General features: G+C 45.8%; 1 protein-coding gene across 4 annotated transcripts in view; it reads right to left on the bottom strand.

Moving 5' to 3' along the window:
• BAHD1 (bromo adjacent homology domain containing 1) overlaps positions 1 to 20179 on the bottom strand; it is a 79223-nt gene that overhangs the window by 18852 nt on the left and 40192 nt on the right. For all 4 annotated transcript variants that reach the window (XM_081938984.1, XM_081938983.1, XM_081938981.1 and 1 more), the window contains exon 3: positions 2180 to 2541. In XM_081938984.1, the coding sequence (XP_081795110.1) occupies positions 2180 to 2541 (362 nt within the window). The remainder of the gene's footprint in view (positions 1 to 2179; positions 2542 to 20179) is intronic.

Here is a 20179-nt window from a genome sequence, read left to right as displayed (position 1 = left end):
TCAAGGACTACCTCTAAGTGATTTTATAGAATACCTTGTTCTGTAGGGCAGGGGTTCACAATCCCCGCTCCATGGACCAGCACTGGGCTGTGGCATGCCAGAAGCCGGGTCATGCAAAGAAGTGAAGCCCCATGCATGCTGATAGTGTGCGAAACCACGCCCCCTCCGATCCATGGAAATACCTCTCTCCACGGAACTGGTCGTTGTTGCACAAAAGGTTGGGGGGGGGGCTGCTGCAGGGTTTTACAGTAGAGAAGCACTTGCCTCCAATTGCAGATTATAGAAGTCCATTAAAGTCCATCAAATGATCAATTATTTAGGGGATTGCAACTAATTGTCTCATAAGCCATTTTGAAGTGTTTACAAAATTCGACCATACAGTAACTCCAATGTCACATTTGGTGGCAAAATGGGTGAATGCTAGTGGTACAGTTTTAGAATCTGTCTTGCAGCAATTTTTATTTTTTGGTATAAGATGTAGTTGTGGACAATCACCAAATCTTAGTAAATTTTTAAACAGGAATTCTACCCTCTTAGGGGGTCAGCTTTTTAAAAACATTTTTAATCCCGCCTTCATTATTTCTATAATAATATACATTTATAAATTATTTATAATTTACAAATATTTATATTTGTATAGTATATTTCTATAATTATATTTATAAATGACTATAAATTTATAATATTAGGAATTTATAATAACCATGGAACCAACATGCATACAGAATGACTTGCTGTTCGGAAATATCCCTGCCATCAATGAGGCCCAACATTGGGCTAGAATTTATAATTTTTTTAATTAAAGATTTTAATCTTTTTAAATTTAAATTAATAATTTCCCCCTTTCATTTTTTGACATGAGATACCAGATTATTTTTTATAAATAAGGCAACTATCATGCCTAATACTCCTTCCTCTTCTTAATTTTGTTACAACAACCCAGTTAGGTGAGTTGGCCTGAGAGAGAATGACTCGCCTTAAGTCACCCAACTGGCTTTCATGCCTAAAATGGGAATAGAATTCAGTCTGCTGTTTGTAGCCTGATGTCTTAACCACTAGACCAAACTGGCTTCCAATATTAGGATTATTTTATTGCCTAGAACAGTGATGGCTAGCCTTTTTGTTGTCGTGTGCCGAAAGTGCAAGCACGTGCGTAGAAGCGCACACACGCACCTATAATGCAATGTGCACATGACACCCCACGTTCCCCCCATGCATGCTTGCCCCCCCCATTTTGGGCCTAACAGGCCTCCCTGAAGCCTCCTGGGATCAAAAGTGGGGTGCGGGAGGGAATGCAGCACCCCTGCGGCGAGTTTTGGGCCTAGCAGGCCTTCCTAAAGCCTCCTGGGACGAAACACGTGCTCCCCATGCATGACCCCGCCCCATGTGTCCGGCATGCGGCCCGGCCCCCACGCAGCAGAGACCCAAAAATCAGCTGGCCAGCAGGAGGTGCATGCGCATGCACAGTGGAGCTGAGCTGGGGCAACGGCTTGCATGCCCACAGAGAGGGCTCTGCGTGCCACCTATGGCAGGTGTGCCATAGGTTTGCCATCACAGGCCTAGAGAAAGATGGCTGATGTTTGAAGATTTTGTTGTTAACAGCACACTGAAAGAGATACAGTGCTTCCTTAACGGCAAGTATAGTATACTTTATTCCAGCACCTAATATTTATTTCTCCTATACAAATGCGTGTATGTATAAGTATAATCTATAGATTTCTACTTTAACTTAGTTTTTAAGAAATCTATTATTTTTCTGAAATCTATGATTAAATCTATTATTTTTCTATTTTTTTAAAAAAGGTCATTTAAATATCTTCTAGGAAAATCTTTCAATGTATTTCTCAAATAAAGTCTACTTCAAAAATGATCAGAGCAAGACTGTTAAGTCAAAGACAAGCTATGACTAGCCTCTTTGCCTTGCTATCTTTGCTGAGAAATTGCTACAAGGCATTCTACTCCTGCCCCAAATAGCTAAGATTTAGATTGCAATGATTACAGTAAAGGTAAGATTCTTTTCTTCCTACACCAAAAGACAATAAAACATTCTGTCACAAACAATCCTGAGGTAACCAAAATTGTTTCGCTTCTTTACTATACACTGCTTCATTTTTTTTAAAAAATATATTCATTCTTAGCTCTGCCTGGTAACAAGAAAAGTCATTTGCAGAATGCTTACCACAACATAGACAGCCTTCTCAGATGCCGCTCCAATGGGTATCCAACCATTTGTGGCTCTCCTCCGGTTGATGCGTTGCTGCTTTGGATGCAGGTGACTTCCGACTGTTTTGCTGTCAGATACGTGCAAGCAGCTAGTGGTATTCCGGAGGCCAGATTTAGAGCCGCTGGGTGGTTTGGAGCTCTGTGGGCATTCACGGGCCATAGTCTGGGGCTCTGAGTTTGGCGTTTGTAAGTGAGGAACAGGTTCTGCAGCTGGTGGCACGCTGGGTACCGGACATCCTGAGAGAGGATGGGCAGGTGAAACGGGATGTCCTGCCACTGGGATTGTGAGGCTCAGCTGGTCCAGGGACTTGCAGCTATCTACAAGATAAGCAAGAGGTGAACAACTAATACAAGTTTTGCTTTTCAGACCTTTCATAATTTCTGGAATAATTCCCAATAGGAACATTGAAAAGCACCATTTAACCACAACTATATTATAACCAGAATGCAAGTCTCACATTTGAGAATTACCAGAACAGACATCAAAGTAATCTACTGGCCATATGAATACGTGGTATTTTTGCCAGTCAGCTTCCATCATAATTAACTTAACACTCTTAGTATACAAAATGTATGACATTTATATCTATACTAAATTATCATATCTTATTTTCAGTCTTGAGAATCAATAAATCACTTTCCTTGAATATCTCCTCCACAAAATAAAAATCTGCAGTTCTAGTGCTATACCTGATGAATAGGAGAAAGAAAAAAATGCAGAAGCAGTTTCATTTAAACTTCCTATGTATTATACTTATCAAAAGTGCTCACCTCCCTAATACTTATACAGTTTCTACCCATGTTTCATGAGTCCCAGAGAGAGTTATTAGCCCATATTTCAGTATCTGAGGAAAAAATGCTTTTCATTTCCAAATCTTCCTTCCCCACAAAAAGTTTGGAACTTGGAGCAAATAAATTTGTTTGAAAATATCTTCTTCAGATTTTCAATCATTCATAAAATCCATGTTTTTGAAATACAAATCACTAGGGATGTGTAGAATGCTCTATACTCAAATCATTTTGAAATATTCGCTCTTAAATTCCAAGCATCAAAACAAGGTTTTTCAAAACACCTCCAAAAGGATTAAAATACAGTGTTTCAAAAGCAAAATAAATTATTTTTAACTTGAAAGAACTGTTTTGAATTCAAAATGGAATGTTTCAAATGGAAATATTTTACACACCACTATAAATCATGCCATCAATTCCTGCCATACTAGCAAAATGGATGGACCACATTTTTGTTTAATCAACAGTGGGATTAGTCTTTTAATTTGTCTCCTGACAATATGCATGAATGCAAGAATAATTATCAAATAGTTTCAGTATCTCAAGAAAAAATAGAGCAGGGGAATGATGGAACTGGGAATCAAAATAGTTCAATACGGCTGTGCAGAGATCTGGATTTAAATGGGGAAAAGGTGACTTAGATGCCCACGAGGACACATGCCTACATATTGTGCCTGCTTACAATTACAAAATTTATTTTTCCTGGGGTCATGCAAACCAGGAAGAGACAAATTATCTTAAGGAAATGCCAACAGGTGAGACGTGCATCTCCATGTGTGCTCTCTAGTCACCTTTTTCTTTCAAATCTAGATCACTGCACAGCTCTTTGTGGAAGTAGCTCCTGATGCAATGCTAATATAAAGGGTATCTTCATATAAATAGTTAAAGTAAAACATGCTTGAAGATTTTCAAGATTGTCAAGATTTTCAAGAACACAGAATGTGGCTTGAAGTCTTCAAGAATAAGAGTCATCATCTTAATGTAAAGATTCTGAATGGCAAGAATCAGTACAGATGTGGTTTATGCCTGACCAATTCCACAAGAAGCATCCTTCACCCTGAAGAGTGAAACATTTTTACATGAACAGAGGTATTACTACCCATAAAAATCAATAATGCCTTGCGTAACCTCTAGAAAGCAAGAACGTTCATTGACATGCAAGCTGTGATAAAACCAAGTCTCTGCTGAAATCCCTGAAATCCTGACAACTATTTTAAAAAAAGAATATTGCCATTGATTTTGATCTAAAGAACGTAGCATGACTGAGATGTTTTATTGAGAGAAAAAGCCATGAAGCTACCACTCTGTCCATAGGGGAGCAGCATTAACAAATACTACTACTACTACTACCACAATTGCACAATTAAGGACAGTTAATAAATATGACAAAACATTTAATGATCCAAATGTTAGAGATGCAAAGACTATTCTGGAATTCTGAACCCCCTGGACTGAGCAGGTTCTCCCTTGATATATTAAAAACTGTAATTCTCAAAGAATACATACAGTATTTTTCGGAGTATAAGATGCACTGGAGTATCGCTCCTGATGGGTTTTTTAATTTAGTAATTTTATTTAAGGGGATTTTAAATTGTGTTTTTAATTGTCTTTCACTTATAAGTCAACTCTCCTCCATGCACATATGTATATGTCTCTGTTCTTTTTGTATATATGTTTGTCTTATGTGTATTTTTATTTGTTTTGATTGTACGCCGCCCCGAGTCCTTCGGGAGAGGGTTGCGGCTAATCAAATAAAATTATTATTATTATTATTATTATTATTATAAGACGCACCAAGATTTTGAAGAGACAAATTTTTTTAAAAAGGTTTTGCACTCTGCAAACCTCCCAAAAGCGGCCTGTTTTTTGCGAAAACGTGGCCTGTTTTTTTTTTCCAAAGAAGGGCATGAATAGCCTTTAGGCGGCTTGTAGAGTGCTCCAGGTAGGGGGCAGGAACGAGCAAAAAACGCCCCGTTTTTTGTCAAAACGGATGTGATGCATAGCTATTAGGAGGCTTTCAAAGTGCTCATGGGGGCTGTGGGGTCAAAATTGAGCAAAAAACGGCCTGTTTTTTGCTCATTTCTGCCCTCCCCAGCCCCCATGAGCACTCTGAAAGCCTCCTAATAGCTATGCACGTCCGTTTTGGTGAAAGGGGTGGGGTTTCGGGAAGCAAAAAATGCTGTGTTCAGTATATAAGACACTCGGATTTTCAGCCTCTTTTTTGAGGGAAAAAGGTGCGTCTTATACTCCGAAAAATACAGTAATATCTCAAGCATGGAATGGTCAACAGAGAACTGAGAGATACTATTTCTTTCTGAAAAAGGATGTTTCATATATCTCAAATAAGGATGAAGGGAAAATAGCTTCAGTCTGTATTTTTTAGATGAACCTGCCCCCAATCTGCACTTCTCAAACTTTCAAGTGAATTTGAATTTGTCTGCAGAGCAAACCTCACTGTGAAAAAATACCAGAATAACAGAGTTGGAAGGGACCTTGGAGATCCTTCTACTCCAATCCCCTGCTCAGGCAGGAAACTCTATACCAGTGGTTCCCAACCGTTTATTGGCCATGCCCCACCTAAGCATCTCTAAAATCCTGACACCTCTCCCCCCCCCTTGTGACATATAATTCTTATTTTACTCAAAAAAGTGAACTCTATTCATGTGGAGGAAGCCTAAAACAAGGTTCAAATTACCTCCTGTGGGGCATGGGCCCCATGTTGGGAACCTCTGCTCTATACGCTTGCAAAAAAGTAGGAGACAGTACAGGTAGTCCTCCTGTTATGGCCACAGCTGAGCCCAACATTTCCATTGCTGAATAAGGCAGTTGTTAACTGAGTTGCACCCCACTGTATGATCTTTTTTTGCCACAGTTAAGTAAATCACTGCAGATATTAAGTGAATCGTGTGGTCCGTAAGCAAATTTGGCTTCCTCCATTGACTTTGCTGATTCGGAAGCCAACTGGGGAGATTACAAATGGTGACCACATGACCTTGGGATAGAGAAACTGTCATAAATACATGCCAGTTGCCAAGCACCTGAATTTTGATCATGTGACTATGGGGATGCTACAATGGTCATGTGTGAAAACTAAATCACTTTTCTCAGTGCCACTGTAGCTTTGAACGGCCACTAAACAAATGGTTGTAAGTCAAATACCTGTATTTGGGACAAGGTGTAATATGAGGGAAAAGGTGTTTGCAAAAAAATATACAAATGTTATAACTTCAAACTGATTTGTTGCTTGAAGGAACTCAGGGAGAGAAAGTGAAGAAATAATTTTCCAACAAAGATAAAATTTCTCTAGCCATTATTTCTCTAACATTTTTAAAATGTTATTTTACCTTCACTTTACCTTTATTTTACTTTTATTTTATGCTATCCATCTTCCCTATAAGGCAGTGATGGCGAACCTATGGCACGCGTGCCACAAGTGGCACGTGGAGCCATTTGTCAGGGCACGCGAGGCGCTACCCTGTCAGCTGGCCAGCGTGCATGCACGCGCTGGCCAGCTGAGTTCACCCTTTTTTAAAGCCGTTTTTCGCCCTTCCCAGGATCCATAGGCTTTATAGGAGCCTGGGGAGGGTAAAAGAGCCTCCCCCGCCCCCCTGGAGGCCCTCCGGAGGCTTCATGAGCTTCCCTGAAGCCTCCGGAGCACAAAAAACCAGCACTAGGGACAAACCAGAGGTTCGGGAACGGACTTCCTGTTTGCTCGGAGGGTCGCTTTGACTGCCCCGAAAGCTTCAGGGAAGCCTCCTGAAGGTGCCTGAAGCCTCCGGAGGGCTTCCGGGAGGAGGCTGTTTTCGCCCTCCCCATGCTCCTATAAAGCCTCTGGAGCCTGGGAAGGGCGAAAAAAGCATGCAAAAATGGGGGGGTGCCTGTAGTTCGCACACGTGCACTGGGGGGTCACGCATTGCATTATGGGTGCGGCATACCCGCACACGACCTCCCCTGCGCTCCCCCCACTTATGGCACGCGAGCCAAAAAAGGTTCGCCATCGCTGCTATAAGGCGACTGTTTACTAGTCACAGAAAGCTGGAAGAAGTGCACAAATCACTCTACTACCACTTGAACCTTTTGTGTTCAAAGAATGACACAACTCTTCATGTTGCAAGTTCATCTCTTTTCTAGGGAAAGCGTTCACTGATTAAGCTACAAACGTGCTTCCGCATTATTTAGAACATTAAATATGGTTTCAGTTCTGAATACTTAGCTATAGCCAACCAAGTAAAACTCTGAAATGCATAACAGAGAGCTTAATCTGTGGAGTTAACACTGTTTTAATTTTACAAATGAATTATATAGCTATTGACTCTTCAGTGCAAAACAGGATTTTGGGCAAACCATAATTCCACAGATTTTAAAAAAATGTTTAGTCACACAATCTTTATCCATATGCTTTTCTTTGAACGGCAGTATCCTTCTGCAAAACGAGTAAGTCATAATACCCATTTTTTCCACAGTCCTAGTTTAAATATTGCTTTGATCTACCTAAAATCCTCCAGCAGTTTAATTGAATTAGTTATCCCTTCCTGCAATCTTAAAATTGTTCTCACAGCATGGTTGCACACAGCCAGAAAATGATGTCCATAGAGGCACCTGCCATTCTGAGGAGAAGAAATTATACCTCTTTTATCAACTAATTGTCTAAATAACCGTTATTAGAATTCTATAGTCCTATAGCTTTTGTACTAGAGATACTGGTATGAAATTTTCCAACACAGCAAATAAGGGAAGTGTTTTAAATAGTCTGAATTAGAATTCTATACACACGCAACAAAAGAAGTAAAATACACATCACTGGAGCCCACTTATGCAAACACCAGAAGTGTTCTTTTTGAATCAGATTACATATTAAATTGGCTCTACAGAAGCCAGTCTATTGTTCTCTCTGGCATAGTAGGCTCTTCTCAAACTCCTTCCTTAGCCTTTCTACCTAAATGCCTTTACTCTAGAAATGCATAGCATCTTTTCAGACACTTTTGAGCTGAGGCACAGTTGAATTTAACTTTAAATTAGTAAATGCACAAATACAATTACTCAACATGCCTTTATTAACTCTCTCCCCCTTAAAACCTATGATTTGGCAATAACGTTTGGATGGACTATAGGGATTTTAATAGTTCATTCCAAGACTGAGATTTAGAAAATGGTTATTCAAACCAACTCACAGGTTTTTCTGTTATCAGTGAGAAAATCTGCCTCCCCGCGGGATCACAGGAAGGCTATACAAAATAAACTAAAAAGGTCACTAGCCTAATAAATTGGGGATAATTAGGTTCTAAATGGGAAACAGTTCAGTTGCTGAAATGTTTGTAATTCTATCCCTTTCACCTCAGTGATTTTTGCTAAAGAGGATTCTAGGACAGGGGTCGCCAATCCCTGGTCCGTGGACTGACACCGGTCTGTGCCATGCCAGAAACCGGATTGCGCAAACAAGTGACGCCTCATCCACGGGATGCAGGCAGCATGCAAACCATGGGGTTTTCCCCATGGTCTGTGGGAAAAACCTCTCTCCACGGAACCACTCCCTGGTGCCCAAAAGGTTGGGGTCCACTGCTCTAGGAGAACTGTATGGTGGTTGAAATTACTTTAGGTTTAGGCAGCTCTCAAAGAAGCTGACAAGGTGTGCAATATGCATCCCTAGAACTACAGCTCCTAAGTCCCTGCTTTAATTGGAGATGCTGAAAATGACATTTGGCTGTGAATTGCACATGCAAATTACATGCTTACCTATCAAACTATGTCTCTCGTCACACGGAAGAGGAAGGAAGGAAGGACTCACATATATTGAATTGATATAAAACATATAAGCTGAACAAGTAAATTGGAAAATAAACTGAAATCTTTTAGGAGAAAAAAATAAAAATAAAAACCTAGAATAATGTGCTTGCCTGTGTTCATGTCCTTTTATAAGTAGGGATGTGGCTGTGCTCAAAATCAACCAATCACATTCAAACTGATGTAAAATAGTAGTCAGTACACACTTGCCATCAATGAAAGTGATCCTGATGACTCCATATAAAATTCAGCTGTTCTAGTAGGATTTTTCTGATACTCAGTTGCCTCTTACAGCAACAGTCATGGTTATCAAAGAGCTTACAAAACATCAAAGGTTGGAAGGTATCAGTCAGGAAAGGCTACTAAACAATTTCCAAGGTATTGGCTACCATGGAATACAGAGAATGACCATTGGCTTACCTGAAGGGTCCTTTTCTGTACACCGCGGGAGAGTCCAAGCAATGGGTTAATTCAGTCTGCTTGCCCTTAGGACTGAGGAACTATTTTTCCTTAAGCCACACCTCCTCCTGGTGTGCTCAATCCCCCAGAATTCTTTGAAGGAGTCAGTTCGTGCGGACGGAGCGAAGCGTCCAAGATGATGTACTGTTGACACGAGGAACCCGAATCCCGGCCTTGAGAGCCAGGGTGGGTTGGACTCTCCCGCGGTGTACAGAAAAGGACCCTTCAGGTAAGCCAATGGTCATTTTCCTGTACACCGCTTGGAGAGTCCAAGCAATGGGACATACCAAAGTTATTGTCCATCTGGGTGGGCAGAAGAAGGCTCCCGGGATTCGGTCTCTGACACAACCGCCTGGAGCACACGCCTGCCGAAAGACGCCTCAGCCGAGGCGAAGATGTCCAGTTTATAGTGTCGCACAAATGGAGAAGGAGAGGACCACGTAGCGGCCCTGCAGATGTCCAGGATCGAGGCCTGGGTGGCCCAGGCCGCTGAGGTAGCAGCACTTCGTGTGGAGTGTGCAGTGATGCCGCGCGGAACGGCCTTGGATTGACTTTCATAGGCAGTCGCAATGCAAGCGCGAAGCCACCTGCCAATTGTGGAGGAAGTGACCTTCTTCCCTAGGGAACCGGGCTGGAAGGAGAGGAAAAGAGCCTCTGACTTCCTGAATTCCGCAGTACGAGCGATGTAGACCTTCAGGGCCCTCCTGACATCAAGATTGTGCCAGGATCGCTCTCTGGGATGCGACGGATGAGGACAAAAATTTGGCAACACAATGTCTTGCGCTCTATGGAACCATGAGTTTACTTTGGGGGTAAAGGTCGGGTCCAGCCTCAAAATGACCCTGTCAGGGTGGATGACGCACAGATCCTGGCGAACAGAGAGAGCCGCCAGCTCCGAAATCCGGCGAGCTGACGTGATGGCAATCAAGAAGGCCGTCTTCAGCGTCAGGAATCGAAGAGAAGTAGTGCGTAAAGGCTCGAATGGAGGGCCAGAGAGGGCCCGCAGGACCACGGACAGCTGCCAAGTAGGATAGCGATGAACGGTGGGAGGGCGAAGGTTAGAAGCGCCCTTGAGGAAAAGACGCACCTTCGGGATTTTGCTGAGAGGCAAAAGGTGGTCGCCCGACCAGACAGTAGACAAAGCCGCCACTTGGCGTCGAAGGGTGTTCGGGGCCAGGCCCTTGTTGAGTCCCGCTTGAAGGAAGTCAAGCACTCTGGGAACAGGCGCGGTCGTCGGCTCGATGAGCAGCTCCTCACACCACTTGGCGAAGGCGGCCCAGGACGCATCATAAATCCTAGTGGTTGAAGGGCGTCTAGCCGCCTGAATGGTGTTCACTACCTCCTCCGACAGGCCTTGGCCTTTCAGTTGGTCCCCCTCAAGTGCCAGACGGCCAACTGGAGCCACTGGGGCTCTGGGTGAATCACGGCCCCCTGGCTGAGGGAGATCTGGTCCGGAGGAATGCGCCACGGAGGAGACACCGACAGGTGGACAAGGTCGGCAAACCACGACCTGCGGGGCCAATGCGGGGCCACGAGAAGGACCTCTGCTCCCTCTGCGATGACTTTGGAGATGAATTGAGGAAGGAGAGGCAGGGGAGGGAAGGCATACAGTAGCTCGCGGGGCCACTTGCAACGCAGTGCGTCTGTCCCCTCCGCCCCCGGGGTGAAGAACCGGGAGTAGAAACGGTCGAGCTGCTTGTTGTCTCTTGACGCAAACAGGTCTACGGCCGGAGTCCCGAATCTGTCGGACATCTGGTGGAACAGGCGAGGGTCCAGTTTCCACTCCGCAGGATCTATGGTCGTCCTGCTCAGCCAGTCGGCCTGTGTGTTGTCCACTCCGGAGATATGGTCGGAGCGAAGGGATTCCAGATGGCGCTCCGCCCAGCGTCCCAGGGACTCCGCCTCTCTCATCAGTGCTCTGGATCTGGTGCCGCCCTGGCGGTTGATGTGGGCCTTGGTGGCCACATTGTCCGTCATCAGAAGCACATGTTGGCGATGGATGGGCCGGCTGAAATGGCGCAGGGCCAGGCGAGCAGCTCTCAGTTCCAGCAGGTTGATGCTGTAGCTGGATTCCACTTGGGACCACTTGCCCTGAACAACCAGGGACCCCATGTGGGCTCCCCAGCCGGAGAGGCTGGCGTCTGTGGTGATGATCAACCTCTCGGGTTCCTTGAATAAGTGGCCCTTGAGGATGGCCGGAGACACCCACCAGCGGAGAGACCTCTTCACGTCCGGGGGAACTCGAATCGCCCTGGTAGAGTTGCTCCTGGATGCCCTCTGGTGCGGCAGCAGCAGCCACTGGAGAGACCTGGAATGCAGGCGGGCCCACGGCACGATGGAAATGCAGGAGATCATTTTTCCCAGCAGCTGCGACAGAAGGACCACTGGAGCCTGCCTCAAGCTCAACACCTTGTGGGTCATGGACCTTAGACCGGTCAACCTGTCTCGGGAAAGGAAAACCCTGCACAAGTTGGTATCTATCACCGCCCCCAGGTGTACAAGTCTGTTGGTTGGGGTGAGATGGCTCTTCTCTATATTTAGAGAGAAGCCGTGGTTTCTGAGGGATCTCATAGTGGTTTGGAGATCCCGAAGGGCCTGCTGCCTGGACGACGACTGGATCAGGATGTCGTCCAGGTAGCACTGGAGCCTTATGGGCCTGCGTCTTAGCTGAGCCGCCACTACCGCCAGCACTTTGGTAAACGTCCGAGGAGCGGACGAGAGGCCGAATGGAAGAGCTTTGTACTGGAAGTGGCGACCCGCATAATAGAAGCGCAGGAACTTCCTGTGCTGAGGACGGATGGGGATGTGGAGATATGCCTCTTTGAGATCTATAGATGTGAGAAGATCTCCCTGTCGAATCCCCGCCAGAATGGACTGCAGAGACTGCATCTTGAACCTCCGGTAGGCGATATGCCTGTTGAGGTTCTTTAGGTCCAAGATGGCTCTCCACCCCCCCGAGTTCTTTGGTACCAGGAAGAGGATGGAGTAAAACCCCTTCCCCTCTTCGCCTTGGGGAACTGGTTCCACGGCCCTGATGTCCAGGAGATGACGGACTTCCTGGTCCATACGCTGCCTCTTTTGGGGGCAGGACGGGACAGGGCACCGGATGAAGGTCCGAGGGGGAAGGGACAGGAATTCTAGGGAGAGGCCTTCCCTGACTGTCTGCAGAACCCAAGCATCCTCGGTGTTCTGGGCCCAATGAGAGGCGAACAGCTGGAGGCGACCCCCGATGGGCGCCAAGCCCTGGCAGTCACTTTGACTTACGGAACGGCCTGTTGGAGGCCCCACCGCGGTTATACTTGCGGAAGCCGAACTGCTGCCTGCCTCTGTCCCGAAAAGGCGCTCTGTCTTGGGACCTGTCGCCCTGCTGGCCGAAGGACCTATTAGAGGGAGAGAAGGAAGAGGCAGAGGTGGAAGGCTCAGAGGCACGAAAGGACTGCCTCCTAGAGTAGGGAGCGGCCTTACGTTCCTGCTTTTTATTTAAAGAAGGTAGGATCTTCCTCTTGTCCTTGGACTCAATGAGGAGAGGATCCAGGGACTCGCCAAACAATTTGGACCCCTTAAAGGGGGCGGAAGCCAGTTTCCATTTGTTTTTCTGGTCCGCTTGCCAATGTCGGAGCCAGATCAGTCGACGGGAAGTTATGTTAGAACCGAGGGCCCTGGAGGCAAATTTGGTGGCATTGAGGGACGCGTCAGCGGCATACTGGGAGGCCGCGATTATTTTTGACACGTCCTGGTGGAGACGGATGTCTCCCGCCGGGAGCTTGTTTAGGAGCTCGCGCAGCCAGATCACAGAGGCCCTATTAAAAAAGGAAGCGGAAGAAGAGGCCCTGATGGCCCAGGCAGCCGCCAGATGGGTCTTGTGGCACGCCTTTTCCGCCTTCTTGTCCTCCGCCTTAAGGCCTTCCAGGAGATCGGCCGGTAGCGAGGAGTTGGAAGTGAGCGCAGCGATGGGCGGGTCGACAGTGGGAAGGGCCAGAAGGTCCTCCAACACTGGCTCCATAGTATAAAGCTTCCTATCTACCCCACTGGGAGAGGATTGCGTGGCTGGCTGAGCCCACTGGCGCTGGATTAAGTCGAGGAACAGCCCCGGGACCGGAACCAGCTCTTGCTGGGGCGCTGGCACATCAAACATGACCGCATTGGGATTAGCCGGAGGGGCATCATCCGCCGGCGCGGTCGGCTTGGGCTTGATCCCCACCCTGGTGGCAGCCTTGACCTTGTGAAGGACCGATTTAAAAAGGCTGGGCTTGAAGAGACCCGCAAAGGCGGGCGCTTCGGGGGGAAGGTCCTCGTCGTCCGAGAGGCCTAGCACCTCCGGGTCAGGGTCCTCAATGGCAGAGGCCTCGCTGACCACCGAGGATTCCAGGGAAGGATGGCGAGCACGCTTGCTTGGGGGCGGAGCTGCCTGATCGGGTTTGGGACCCCTAGGGGCCGCTGCGGTAGGACTTTTAAATTTCATGGCCTCCGTGATGCCCTTGGCAATGGCGCGGGCCATTAGCTCCTGCATGCGGGGCGATAACTCCTCAGAGTCAGAATCGGGATCCAAGCCCTCTACTAGGGGGGGTGAAGCCTCACCCTGCATATCGTCTATGCTAGCATCCCCAGGGGGAGGAACCTGCTCACAGGCCCAGGAAGGGACCGGGGAAGCCGGCTCTGCAAATGACCTATTAGGGGATAGGTCCTGGGATTCCACCTCCTCGGCGAGGACCGACTGGAGATCTTCCCGGGAGGGAGGGGCTCCTGAAAGGGACTGCACCCTGTCTGCCTGGCGTCTGGCCTTCTCGAATTGCTTGTCAAGGGCCCGCTGGCGCCTTTCAGCATCCTTGGCCTCAGCTACCGAAGGGGTTCTGGAACGCTGTTTCCCAGAGCTACCCCCACCACTCTTGCCCGCACCCCCACTCCCCGAAGAGGAGGAACCCTTGCTAGGGGCCTGCGAGAGGCTCGGCCTAGCGTCTTGGGAATCGGGAGGACTGGGCAGGTCCATAGTCAATGACCACACAAGATGGAGCAAGGCTATGATAAGGCAGAAGGATAGATATAGACTGGGTGCTGTAATGGGAAACAAAACGAAATGATCGTTAAAATTGCCATATATACAATTAATCGAATCAATACTATGAAAACATCCCATGTTTCACACCAGTCGGAGGCCCAGGGGTAGGATTGGGGCCTGCACCGAGGTGCAAGGCTCCGCAGGAGAAGCAGGGAGGAGAATGACTATAGAAAAAAACTTTAGGCCTGCGCTTACTTAAGGCCTCCTCCCTGAGCCGGTATGATGACCGTTGGAATGGCACAGGAACCAGCGCCGCTCGCAAAAATAGACAAAAGGCGAAGGTGGCGATCCTAGCCCGAGAAACCCTTGCTAGGCCCTGCCACCTCCAGCGGCCTCCTGAACAACGAGGCTGATGCAAAATGGCGGCCATGGCTGGGCGCGCTATATTCGCGCCTAAAAATGGCCGCCGCAACAGCGTGGGGCTAAGGGAGAGCGAGGAGCGAACGCGCCTCGCAATGGCGACGATCGCCCACTCCTCCCTGCGGCAGAGGTCCTCTAGCAGGCCGGGGAGCGAAAAAACTTCGACGAAAATAACAAACGAGGGGCCTGGGGACTTAGGAACCTCGCCGCTGCAGCCGCGCCGTTTTAAACGACAAGCGGCAGGCCTCCGAAGCCGTCCCAAAGGATCGGCTGAGGGGCACCCCCCACCACCTTCCAGCTTACCTCCTGGCCTTCAAGTGCAGATTGTACTGAAGAAAGTCGCAGAATTTAAGAGAGAAACGTCTCACGATGTTGGAGGAATAGTAGAGAAAAACTTTAAACGTAATTTGAGAGTCCAAGCCAAAAAGGGATCAATTTAGCTCAGAGCTCTAACTAAATACGTCCAAACGGGCTGACTGAGGAAGAATTCTGGGGGATTGAGCACACCAGGAGGAGGTGTGGCTTAAGGAAAAATAGTTCCTCAGTCCTAAGGGCAAGCAGACTGAATTAACCCATTGCTTGGACTCTCCAAGCGGTGTACAGGAAAAGACAGTCATCAACAAGTAGAGATAATGCAGCAGTGACATTACCAAGAGCTGGGTATCCCTCTAAAATTGATGGAAAAAACATGAAGAAAACTGGTCCGATAGGCTGCCAAAAAAAAAAAAAAAAGCCTACTGAAATATTAAAGGAACTGCAGGAATTTCTGGCAAGTACTGGTTGTATACCATATGTGTCAACAATTTCTTCATATGTCTGGGGCAGTGTGGCAGGATGGAAGCCTTTTCTAACAACCAGAAATATCCAAGACTGGCTACATTTTGCAAAAACTTACATCAAATCTAACAAAAGCATGTGGGGAAATGTGTTATACTCTGATGAGACCAAGGGGAAGCATGGTGAAACTTGGCCTGGGGCTGCATTTCTTCAGCTGAAACTGGACTTTTGTCAAGACAAGGTGGAGGAAATTATGAACAATTCCAAATATCAGTCAACTTTGGAACACATTTTTTTCTAAACTGAAGACGATGAAGAAGAATTTCATCTTTTAACATAATAATGGCCCAAAGCATGCCTCCAAATCAACAAGAATGGCTTCATCAGAAGATCAAAGTTTTGGAATGGACCAGCCAAATCCTGGACCTTAATCAGATGGGTGACGTGAAGAGACCTGTGCACAGGATAAATCCTCACAACCTGACAGAATTGGAGCGCTTTTGCAAGGTGGAGGTGGCAAAGATTCCCAAGGCAGGATATGCCATGCTGAATGCTGTCATAAAATCAAAAACTGCTTCAACAACATTTTACTTTAAGGGTGTGCACACTTATGCAACCATGTTATTGTACATTTTTGTTGTTACTTTTTCCCCTTAAAAGATTTCAGTTTTCTAATTGAATTGTACAGCTTATATTTTATAGGCCAGTGATGGCGAACCTATGGCACGCGTGCCACAGCTGGCACGCAGAGCCATTGGTCAGGGCACGTGAGGCACTGCCCTGCCAGCTGGCCAGCATGCATGTGTGCACTGGCCAGCTGAGTTCACCCTTTTTAAAAGCCATTTTTCGCCCTTCCCAGGCTCCAGAGGCTTTATAGGAGCCTGGGGAGGGTGAAAAGAGCCTCCCCCCCCCCTCCGAGGCCCTCTGGAGGCTTCATAAGCTTCCGTGAAGCCTCCGGAGTGCAAAAAACCGCCCCTACGGGCAAACCAGAAGTTCAGGAACGGACTTCCTGTTTGCTCGGAGGATCTTTTTGACTGCTCCGGAGGCTTCAGGGAAGCCTCCTGACGCCTTTGGAATGCTTAAAACGACCCTCCAAGCAAACCAGAAGTGACTTCTGGTTTGCTCAGAGGGTCATTTTGAGCGCTCCGAAGGCGTCAGGGAAGTCTCCTGACGGTCCCTGAAGTCTCCGGAGGGCGTCCAGGGGGGCAGGGGAGGCTGTTTTTGCCCTCCCCAGGCTCCTATAAAGCCTCTGGAGCCTGGGGAGGGTGAAAAAAGCATGTAAAATGGGGGGGAGCGCCTGTGGTGCGCACATGTGCACTGGGGGAGGGGTCGCACATTGCATTATGGGTGCGGCACGCCCCCACATGAACCCCCCTGCGCTCCCCCCACTTATAGCACGCGAGCCAAAAAAGGTTCACCATCACTGTTATAGGCAGAAACAAATTCTGACGTGATTTATCTTGCTCTAATTTTTATTTCTTTTACAACTTCAAAACCTGGCATTCTAACAGTGATGTGCAGACTTTTTTATCCTCTGTATAAAGAGTGAATATCAATCAATGAAGTATAAAGTAATAATTAAAACAGCTTTTAAGATTTTATAAATATTTGAAAATTTGCCTTTGGGGAAAATGGTATCATTTAGTTGTCATTTATGGCTTCTATAGAGATTCAATGGTCAGCAATTAAGTGATCCACCTGGCAGACTTTAATAGTTACTTTTTGGATCTCTGGGGTATATAGTGCCGTGATGGTGAACTAATGGCGCATGTGCCAGAGGTGGCATGCAGAGCCCTCGCTGCTGGCACGTGTGCCATCACCCCAGGTCAGATCTCTGTGGAGTTTTTTTCATGAGCTTCTGTTTCCCTGCAAATGACGAAACAAGCTGATGAAAGAAAAAGATCTCACCTCTTGCTGCGCTGCCGGTGTTGGGATGTCCTTCCCCCCGCCAGCCAGCTGGTCTTTGCATCTCTGCTGTCCATGTGTGCATGTCTGCACATGCACACGTCGGCCCATGTGTGCATGTCAGCCCATGCATGCGTGTGCATGTCACATGTTCATGATTGTGCGTACATACCTTTCCATTTGGGTAGGTGCATGTGCACAGTTTGGGCACTCAGTGTCTAAAAGGATTGTCATCACTGATATAGTAAGTCATAGACAAACTATAGACATAGTTTGCATAGGAAAGGACACTAGGTCCAGTGTTTTTACCTAGAGTTGACAGACTCCTATCCGAACCTCTGGAGACCCACTACTAGTCATAACTAGATAAGATTAATAGTTTGGCTGAGGATAAGATAATTTATTTACCTTAGTTTAAAGCTGGGAATATAAATGTTTACGATTCTTCCAAGCAATTGAAAAACAAGGGCTTTTGATGATGATTTTACCCATCACCACCAGTCTTGTATTTGGTTGAGATTTACTTTCTTGGTGGGGAAGGATGATAGGGCAGAGAAGTTAGATTATTTTTATTTTTAAAGGAATTTTTTTAATGATATGAGAAAAAAACAATTCTAATGTAGTTTGAGAGGGTTATGAACTTTTTTTTTTAAAGTAAACAATCTTTTTTTGGGGTGGGGGAGTAAAATCGGAAGCATCCCAATGCTGGAAGTAATATACTTAGAAGTCTTTGAAAGTTGTAGCTAAGTTATATTCAAGTTTGGGAAGGGGATATTTTTTTCAATCAATCCTTGTGACTGCCTAGATGAGTGTCTGCAGGTTTTGTTTTGTTTTTGCAAGAGTTTTGGAAATGATTTGCCACTGTTGTCTTTATAGGGCTGCGAGTCACCCAACAGCTGGCTTCATGCCTCAAGCAGGACTAAATTACCCAGCTTCTAGTTTGGTGCCTTAACCATTACATGAAACTGGCACTTATATTTATTATAAATAAATGTTTTCAGATATATAAAAAAAATAGTACTGAGCAAGAAGTGGAAGGAATTGATTTCAGAAATTTATAAAAGGACATTCTGTAAAAGGTGTGTGTAAAAGGAATTTAATTGCTCAACCAACAAGCAATTCCAGCTGAAGGCAGAGCAGGCCTGCTGAGAAGACCACAGTACAGGGAGCCAAGAGGAACAAATGGATACAACAGCACTGGAGCCCTTTACTTTATTTGATACTGAAGATAAAACCTTCCTCCTGTTGAACTCAACTCTCAGTGACTGCATGAAGGCATTTATGCTGATTTTATGGTAACATATGGAGCTGGCTAGCCTTTGTCTTCTTAAACTTTAAAAGTCTAATATACTGAGATTAGAGACTGGTGATCTTTTATCCAAGAACTAACAAGATCAGAACCTGGTTCATTTTCTTAGAATCTGCCAAGATATGGCCATCTGCTCTAGTTATCAATATACAATGTTGAATTCTACTCTAAAGAGCCCTGAGGTTGCCTCACTACAGTGCTAAGAGATGCCTCAAATTCTGCTTTTAAATTGAAGGGACCCAGATGTCCAGTATTTAGGGATATCTATGCAATCTAAAAATGATATAATCCGTTCATCTGAAGAAGCATCTACTAACTTTCTCCAACCTAATGTCCTCTTGGTCTGCTGGGCTTCAACTTCAGTGACCCATGTGAATTCTGAAATTTGAAGAATAAGTGCCTTGGAGGACAGCAATTTGGCACAGCTGGGTTAGGTTCTTTAAGCAAGGATCCTTCAATCCCAGCCAATCTGTCAGTAAGATTTGAAAGTGATTACTTGCCTAGCAAACTGTGAACAGGAGCACCAGAAAGAGAAGTGTTTAAATAAGTTTTCTTCTTTTTCATTTACATTAAATATGTGTGGGTAGATGGGCTAGTAACATCTGTGTATTTATTTTTAAGGCTTTTTCGTCATTCTTTCCTGTTTCTCCTCTTTTGTAAACAAGCAATTTGCTTTTTAGAACAAGAAAAAAGAGAATATGGGCTACTATGTTCACATGAATAATCTTAAGTCATGATTTGCATTATAAAAATTCTAGGTCCTTAGGATTTGATAGGTAGGCACACACACACACACACATCAAATCCAGTTTAAACGTCTGGTTGACAGTGTGACCAACCATAATAATAAAGCCAGCATCAACTATTAAAGAAAACTGCTTGAACATCCGAGGGACAAAGGTTCAGCTCTCAATTGACAAGATGATTTTGGGAAACTGCAAGAGAAGTAAGACCAACTTGAATGTAGCTCAAGGGGAGCTACATAAGGGGAGGGACGGATTACAAGAAGGCATTCAACTCCCTGACACATGATTGGATAACCAAGTGCCTAGAAATAACAGGAGTCAGTGGAGACATCAGAAGCTTTGGCCAAAGATCAATGGCAGAATGAAAGAAACGGTTGCTGGTAAATGTTAACAGACTGGGAGAGATTAATATTAAGTGAAGAATCTTTCAAGAAGACTCACTATCATCACCACTGATAGTCTCTGCATCGATTCCTCTGTCAATAACACTGAACAAGCCAGGTCATGGCTATCACACATCAAAAACATCTGCCAGGCTATCCCACCTCTTTACATGGGCAATCTGAAACTTCATGGAAAAACACTATTTGAAATGGTGCTCAACATCTGCTGCCCAAATATACAGCCAAAATACTATAATGGAATTTGAATTAGACAAATGTGCCACCGTTACTGTCAACAGGGAAAAAATAGTGACAATTGAAGGATTCAAGATACCCCACGGAAGTAACATCAAGAGTCTGGGTGAAGATCCCTACAAATATTTGCGCATCC

This window comes from Natrix helvetica (assembly GCF_964273705.1).
Source record: "Natrix helvetica genome assembly, chromosome: 1".
NCBI classification, from domain to species: domain Eukaryota; kingdom Metazoa; phylum Chordata; class Lepidosauria; order Squamata; family Natricidae; genus Natrix; species Natrix helvetica.
The sequence above is the reverse complement of the archived record's forward strand: the minus strand, read 5'-3'. Positions and strand labels throughout refer to the sequence as shown.